The sequence below is a fragment of the Gracilinanus agilis genome, chromosome 5 (assembly GCF_016433145.1).
Source record: "Gracilinanus agilis isolate LMUSP501 chromosome 5, AgileGrace, whole genome shotgun sequence".
NCBI lineage: Eukaryota > Metazoa > Chordata > Mammalia > Didelphimorphia > Didelphidae > Gracilinanus > Gracilinanus agilis.
In genome coordinates this window covers 85507002-85515946 of record NC_058134.1, presented here as the reverse complement: position 1 = coordinate 85515946, position 8945 = coordinate 85507002, and the positions used below count along the sequence as shown (strand labels likewise).

At 37.3% G+C, this 8945-nt stretch overlaps 1 protein-coding gene across 1 annotated transcript in view; it reads right to left on the bottom strand.

The window, feature by feature from the left end:
• The window catches only part of DIP2C (disco interacting protein 2 homolog C), a 601650-nt gene that overhangs the window by 99269 nt on the left and 493436 nt on the right, over positions 1-8945 (bottom strand). Inside the window, exons 21-23 of the mRNA XM_044678953.1 lie at positions 8371-8485; positions 7648-7849; positions 2851-2990 (exon numbers count right to left, since the gene is read on the bottom strand). Coding sequence (XP_044534888.1) covers positions 2851-2990; positions 7648-7849; positions 8371-8485 — 457 coding nt within the window. The remainder of the gene's footprint in view (positions 1-2850; positions 2991-7647; positions 7850-8370; positions 8486-8945) is intronic.

The following is an 8945-nucleotide window of genomic DNA, read 5'->3' as shown; positions in this document are numbered from 1 at the left end:
CTCTCTCTCTCTCTCTCTCTCTCTCTCTCTCTCTCTCTCTCTCTCTCTCTCTCTCTCCTTCCATCCCAACACACAAACACCAAGAACAAATATTACATTCCATATAAAAATGAGAATTTTTTTTTGGTATCTTTTCACTATTCTCCCCTTTATCACTACACATGATGGAGAGTTCCCTATGTGAAACTTGTATTTTGCAAAATCCTTTGAGTTAGCGTTCAGGAACAAGATTTGTTGGGGCAAGAGGAGAAGGAATCATTTGACTATCCATTTTATTGACTGAAGAAATTTCAAGTACTTTCATCAAGTCTACAACAAGCATTTAAAAATAGAAACTGTTTTGAAATAAAAGCTGCTGAAAAATCAATGCCCTTTTTATTCTACAGTTACTCATAGAAATTGGAATTTAGAGTTGAAAGGGAACCTAGAGATCCGCTGCTCCAACTCCCTTATTTTGTAGATAAGGAAACTGAGGCCTAAAGCAATAAAAGTGTCTTATTCAGGGCTACACATATAACACATAGAAGAGACAGGATGAGAATTTTCAGTTCTGTGCTTTTATTGCACCTAGACTTGTTGCTTCTCTCTTCTGTGTTAAGAATACATTTTTGAAGTGAAAAGCATATATTTTGGAAGAACACAAGATATAATGGATAGGCCACTGGTTTTGGAATCTGGGAGCCCATGTTCAAACCCTGCCCCAGATACTTATTAGTTTTATGACACCATATAAGATGGTGAACCCAACACTGGGCTTCTGGTTCCTCATCAATAAAATGAAGGGGTTAGACTTTCTGGCCTCTGAGAGCCTCTCAAAATCTATGTCCCTATGATCCTGCCAAGTATGGTCAACATTTTTTTTAAGACTGAAAATGCTTACCTGTATTTTACAGAACCCTTTTTCAGAATTTCTAATGACTCTCTGGACCTCGAGGGATCTAACCTACAGACCTCAAAGCATCACCCCTGGCAGACATAATGCCTGCATTTTCTTTTTGATAACATGGCCCCGGGACACCAAGATAGTCATGTTTAATGAGGCAGAACTGCTAGTTTGTTCAGCACATTTTGAACGTTAGGGGAGAACATTCCATCGAGTTTTTAAAAATATCTACACCAAAGCTAATCATAGCATTTGGTGCTAGTGGCGTTTATCTAGGCTGGAATAACAGACCCATCACAGACCAATTTTCTTTGCCTGATCTTTGGAATGAAAACTGAAATCCACCGTTCATGCTTTCTTTTATTTGTGAAAAAGATCATGTAATCAGGTAAGACATAAATGCACATGCATTCAGACCCAAACATATATGCATATTTTGATGCATACACAGTCCTAAGGACTCTCTGCACTTGGGATCATAAAGGAGAACCGAATGTAGTAGAAATAGAGTGTATTGTAGAGTATACCAAGTTGGAAGACTTTGACCATACATCTTGTGAAAGGTTAGAAACAAATACTTACAATTAAGACCATGGTAGCCAAATTATGAGAGGATTATCATGAGAAGGTTGGCCATTATGTTATCAGAGTTTTGGAGGTTTATAATATTAATCATAATAAAACTGGGAAAGGTTTCTTGCTAATCACAATAAAAATAATAGCAGCTAACATTTTTATAGTACTTTCTCTGTGCCAATAGTGTGCCAGGTGCTTTACAATTATTATTTTGTTTGGTGTGCCCAATAACCCTGGGAGGTAGGTGCTACTATTTCTCCCATTTTACAGATGAGGAAACTGAGGCAAGCAGAGATTAAATGACTTGCCCAGAGTCATACAGCTAGAGTGTCTGAAGACAAATTTGAACTCAGGTGTTCCTGAGTCCAGACCCAGTGATCTATCCACTGTGCCACCTAGTTGCTCGGAGTTCATGTGTGTCCCTCTAATGAGATGTCTAGATATACCAGATTGCCATTCATAAAAGGAATGCTTAAGTTGATGAGTGTTCTAATGTATCTATGCATATGCATCTACCCACAAAGACCTTTTCTGCATCTTAAAGTCTTAGAGAACTTGCATAAAGCATGGAGAGTTTAAGTAATGTGCCACAGGACACCCAGTTGATGAACCTGTTATTTCTTATAACAATCATTCTAGTGTTTTCCTGTTTGTACAGTTGTAGAAAAAGAAAGTCCATCAGATTGGTTATATAGCTTCTGTTGCTGTTCAGTTGTTTCAGTCATGTCTGAATCTTTGTGACCCCATTTGGGTTTTTCATGACAAAGATACAGGAGTGGTTTGTCATCTTGTTCTCCAATACATTTGAAAGATGAGGAAACTGAGGCAAACAGGTTTAAGTGACTTGCCCATGTTCACACAGTAAGTGTCTGAGGTAGGATTTGAACTCATGAAGTAGAATCTTCCTGATTCCAGACATGGCACTCTATTCCCTGCACCACCTAGCTGTTGCTTTGGTTATAGAGTAGACAGTCACTAAACAGCTGCTGGTTGATTTTAAAAGGGGAACTCACTTGTTTTTTTTTTTCCCTAGAAGTTACAGAACCACAGAATTTCAGAGTTAGAATGAAGCACAGATGCCACTAGTCCAACTCATACTTGAAAAAAGAATTGTCTTACCTATCCCACAAATGGTCTTTAGCATCTGATGAAGACCTCTAAGCACCTCCCAAGGAAGCCCCTTTTATTTTTGGATAACCCTAATTGTTATGACTCTTCAACTTCCCCCCTCATCTACTACCAGTTTTACCTTTTAAGGAAAAGCAGAACAAAGCTAATCCCTCTCCCAGGTAGCCTTTCAAATACTCCCAGACAGCTATAACGTTTCCCCTGAGTCTTCTCTTCTGCAGGATAAACATCCCCAGTTCCTTCAAATGATCCTCCAATGGCACCAACTGGAGACCTTCCACCATCCCAGCTGTCTTCTTCTGGATGCCCTCCAGTTTATCCATGTCCTTTCTAAAATAAAGCACCCAGGACACAATCCTCCAGATGACAGTAACCTTCACAAAGGGATTTCCAAGACACCATTCTGGGAGTCTGGTTTCAGGCAATTTTTAGACTAGTGAGCATGTAGGATAATCAAACTGTGCCTAATGTGTTTAGCAAAGCCTTTGTTGATTTCATTGTACTTTTTTTAATGTAGGGAAAGGATTAACTTTTTCTTTGGTAAAATGTGCTGCAGAAGAATATTCTCCTTATCAACAAAACACAACAGAAACTTGGGACCATAACTGTGTGGCCAAAATGAATGGAAGTGCCGAACTACTTAGAGCATATTTGATTTAATTGCTTTTGCATGGATAATTAAATTCCCTTGTAGTCTGCATCCTTCCTTGTTATCTATTAGCTTTCTGTTGTTAGTGTTTATTTGTTGGTGTCTTAAATCCCTGCAATTTAGGGCAAGGCAAGATGTTCTTTTTAACCAAATGTTTAGAGGTTGATCTAATGTATATAGATGAGAGCATTTTTAGGGACATCGGGTTTCCATCTTGTAATTTTTGGAGGACCTCCAGAATTAACTGAGGCAGACCCTCTTTTCCACTTATTTCTTCTGACCTCAATTATATGTAATTTTGGAGGCCTTCGACTAACTGCCCTTCATAGAAACCTAAAACTTATTTTTCCAGTTGTTGCTAGGAGACAGAAGACTTTCTAGTTGCACCTCATTTATAAAATCTGTCCTTCCTCAGAACAGATGATTTTCCTCTCTACTTAAAAAGAGGTGGGAGTGAAAGAAAAACTCTTGCAGTATATCACCCTTCCGCCAAACTGAATATACAAAACGGAGATGTACCCCCAGAACGCAAGTATTTGTAGCTCCCATTTATAGATTTATCAGCATCCACATCCCTGGCTCTTACTGATCTCTCTATCTTACAATGGTTGACAAATTCACATTGGGGCAGAGGCAGAGGCTTTATCTAGAACAGATGCTGCAAGGCAGATAATTCACAACTGCAAGAAATATTTCTTCTCTTGGAGGCACTGCTGCTCTCTGTAGATTAGGTTGCATACTGTCCTAAGTGGCATCTTCCTCCAGCCTCTCTGATCAAATGCACCCCAAGGAATCTCGAAAACTCTGGCATTCCTGCTTGTTTTTCCAGAATTGCAGCCAATCCCATGGGCAGTTTTATGGCCAATTATTGTCCTCACTGTTGAATACAAATAGATCTCCTTCATACCTTTTTCAAAATAATTATGCTCTAAAAAAATGAAGATGAAATAGGCCACCCACCTCCTGACAAAGAGGTGACAGACTTTAAATGTAGAGACACATTTGTTCAAATATGACCACTGTGGAAATCTGTTTTGTCAGACTATGTAGCTATGTAGAGGGAATTGTTTCTCATTTTTTAAAAAAAGTTGTCCAAGAGAGTGTTCAGGAGAGAGTGGGAAATATTAATACAATTTATTGCTTGAAAACTCTTCAGTGTTTACAGTGTTAAGCATCTATTATTTATTTTAATTATTTGTTATCATATTTAATAATTATGTATAATAATAAATTCAACAATAATGTAAATTTTATCTATGTATACCTAAATATATTAAACATAAAATAAACTTATTATTTAATTTATTGTTATTTAAGTATATTATGCATTAAATATAGTTATTAAAATAAAAATATTTATTTTAAATATTTTGTATAAATAATAATACTATAAGGGGACCTTAAAAAAATCTCTCTAAGCCTACATATATCATTGGGAGCAACTCTGGTAAGAGCTACCCTTCTACCTACTAGAAAGTTGTTCCCAATGATATATATGTAGGAATAGGGGGATTGTTTTAAAGTCCTGTTATGATATTATTCATATAGAAGATGCTAAATAAATATGTTTTTTTTTATTGTGATGAGAATTTCTGGAGTTAGAAAGGACTTTTAAAATTATTTAGCTTAAACCATTCATCTTACATATGAGGAAAATGAGGTTCAGAGAAATAAAAGGGCTTCGCTCCAGATCACACATCATCTTCATTAGTATTTAGATAGTGCCAACTATGTGCCAAGGCACTGTGCTATGAGCTTTGCAAATATGAATTCGTTTGATCATCACCAGACTATAGGAGGCAGCAACTGTTATTATCTCCATTTTTCAGATGAGGAAACTGAGGTGAACAGAGGTTCAATGATTTTTCCCAAAGTTCTAGAACTAGCAAGTATCCAAGGTTGGATCGGAACTTTGGTCTTCTTGACTCCATACCTTCTATCTGCTGCGCATTTAGTTCTACATCTATTAAGTAGCAGATTTGGGACTTGACTCCAGGTCTTCTGGCTCCAATAGCAAGGAGAAAAATATTCATGAAAAATTAAAAAAAAAACATTTTGAAGAGTAAAGTTTAAAGGATTGGTCTAGATGATCCCAAAATACAAAACACATGAAAAGGGCATTTAATATCTTCAGGATATTCATTGAATCATTGAATGATCCTTTCAAGTCTCAGATTCTAGCAAATTGGGCTATACTCCACAATCCACAATATCTTTAGTTTTGCAGTCTCTGACCTTTCAAATCATCCAGATGGATATAGAGTTTTCTCTTTAGATGATATCTATAATGACCTGGGAAGGAGGAAAGGAACTCTTCTCAACTGGCACCTTGAACCACAACAAATTGATTGATCCTTCTGGTTACTGGAATTAAATGACATTTTGGGGGAGTGTCTCCAACATAGATCTTTTGATCAAATCTAACTCGTCTCTTCTACTGCTCCTCTATGAAGAATTCCTATCTGTGCCTTCATTTCTGGAACCACTGGTTGCTGGGTCACTCACTCAAAGTCTGCAATAATGAATTGGCTTTTAAAAAGGGGAGTGGGAATTGAACTGTAGAATGCAATCATACCATACTTTATACTAACAACTCCCTGGCAAATTCTGATCCTATTATAAATTTTATTAAGACAGAAATAGATATATGCCTTAGATAAAGTAATTGTTGTTCCTTGACTCCCAACATTATTTATGTTCTGAGATTATATGAGACAAAAAGGTGATTTTTCATCTTCTTATTTATGTTCAGAGAAGGATGATGCATTATGTTTCCTAATGTCTCCCTGAATAGAGCCCTTGTACAGATATTATTTAAAAAACGAGATATATCTCTGGGAACTGCAAGCCTGCAGATTGTGAGAGTAACTAAACAAGCCAAGAATGGAGGAAAAAAAGAAGGTACAATAAATTTTTGAACAGTTCCTGTTATGTTACCATCTAGGATATGAGAAAAGTCATTGAGATGGAAATTGTTCAGAAAGGAAAGATAATGGTAGTAAAGGAAGGTATAATTTGGCTAGAATCTGACAAATCTGACTTGCTGGATCCCATTTTAGAAGAACTAGCCTATATTAGAAAAGGATGATAATCTTTCTGTATTTATAGATCTATTTAAGATTATTCTTCATTAAATTTGTGGGGTATGAATTTGACCCTGGGTTTTTGGACCCAAATTGAGTGTTCAGCTGGCAGAGTATAAGCTTTAGCTGATATGGTGATGGAGAAAAAGCTTACAGTATGGCAACAGATTGTCTATCTTTTGTTGAAGGACCTGCTTGGCCATGTTTGGAAATGATTCACATGAGGCTAATTATAAGGTGGTGAACTTTTTTCCCCTTTATTTTTAGCCATAACCTTTCAAATGAAAGGTGCCACATGTAGCAGTGAACAGAGAGCTAGCTTCTGGGTTAGGAAACCCTGAGATCAAGGTCTGCCTCTGACACATACTGGCCATATGACCTTAGGCAAGACCCTTAACCTCCATGGGCCCCAGATGCTTTACTTATAGATAAAGGGTAGTAATTGGACTAGATGACCCCTAAGTTTCCCTCTAGCTCTATGATTCTATAAGATGCAGAAAAGTAGCCAATTTGCATGCGTAGAGTAAGTAATTTTCAATGGGAATTCCCTAAACAAATTAAATCATTGATATCTGGATTTTAAAAACTCATCTTCCTTTTTGGTCTCATGTCATAAAACAAGGGTGTTTGATGGAACCAGTGCTAAGCAGTAAACCCCAACTTGACATAAAAAAAATGTTCAAATCCAAGTTCAGATCCACTTACTAATTGTGTGATCCTGGACAAGTTACTTAATCCTTTCTGCCTCAATTTTACCTGTCAAATGAGCTGGAGAAGGAAATGGCAAACCACTCCAGTATCTTGGCCAAGAAAACCCCAATATTTTCAGTTTGAACAGTTACACCTCAGAAATGAACAAAAACTACAAATAAGTTCTTGATTTATTGTTATGTAGATTTTTTTCAACTTAAGAAAGTGATGGAAAAACTGTCAACAAGGCAAATTAAACAAGGCATTTTTTGGAGAGTCGTTTGTTAAACTTTCACCAGCACACTCCTTTCTTTATCATGAAGCTAGAGATATGAGGTCAAAGGGACCAGAAAACAATTATTAGTTTAGCGGATGAATCTTTCTAAGCAAGATCTTATTTTCATCATCTGGTTGGTCTTTGCTGACTTTCGTTTACTTCTCTGTAAAGGCTCAGTGAATCAAAATGTGCAATTAAGATGTTAAAATGTATACAACCTTAAATGCACAAACTTTCCACCCAAAAATTAAGTCCAGCACAGTTATTACAAACATACCTGGTTACTTACATCTGGGCTTTGGCAGGTTCGTAATACAAATATACAGATGCATTAAAGAGGTTACTAAGTTATTAAACCTACCTGGTTGTTTCTGTCTAGGCTTTGGCAGGTTGGTAACACAAGTATGTGGACACATCAACACATTGCAGGGATGGAGGGAGCCTTCCAGAAAAAGTTGCTTGGTCTCCGATAAGTGGATTCCTCCCAGGGGTGTTTTGGGAAGGGTGTTTGCTGGAACCAGCGCTAAGCAGTAAACCCCAACTTGATGGATACTATCGATAGCCTAGAAAATATCCAAAAAACAGTTCCAATATGTTCAAAACCAGAAATATTCATTAAACATTTACAACAAGGGGCCAATACCCAGAGATACCAGCCATGAGTCCCATAATAATTCAGAGACATGCACTATCATTCTAATACCTCAAAGAGCTCAAGTTTTTACTTGGAGCTTTTGAAATACCATTGGATGAACTGAAGAAAGAGAATAAAACACTTAAGATGGCAATAATGAACTTTTCTCTTTGAGTCTCACTGAGGGGAAAAGCATCAGGGACTAGGCTTCGGCAAACCCTTCTGATCCAGTTATTAATCTGTTTGACCAGTTAACTGGAAACAGACTATCACTTTCCCATCTGATGCAATTTCTGTTCAGAAGTAATGAGAAAACCAGAGTACAACACAGGAGAGGAGGAAAAAAAAATACTATGGCTGATAAGGGTCAGACAGTAACCTTAAAGGCTGAATAAGATGCTGAGAAATAAGAAAAAGGAAAGAGAGTTTCAAGGACAACAAAAGAATTACCTGCAGAACTCTGCTCATCCACTGGAAGCTGTCTTCCTCTGTGGAATCTGGCCTCTGCTCTGCGACAATAACGATCCTTTCATCATGAAGGACAGTCACTGAAAACACAGCTATTCTGTGGAAGGCAGAAAAGGAGGGCACTGGCTAAGAATCCATTGTGGAGAGGCGAGACCATGTGGATTTTCACTGCTTCAAAAAGGAACTTTTTATAACCACTATTAATTATACAGTTCAGGAGATCACAGCTCCAACTAATACTTCTTCAAAAGGCAAATTGTAACTTCTGGCTCCCACATACTTATTAATAGAAGAATAGCTTTTGGGGATGAGGGGAAGGGAACAGGGGCGAGAGAGAAAAGCTTTAAGGATGGGGTGAGAGCAAAAACAAGCATGAGGCTTTAAAAAGGGACTGGCAACCTTTGCCATCAGTAACCTTCAAGTTCCCATGACAAATTTTTATATTATTTAATAAAGACCCAAGATTTCAATGTGTAATTATGTAGGACCTACAGAAAATAACAGTGTGGGAGCCTATAGTGCTATACTGATGTTAGTATTTCATCAGCTAAGGTTGG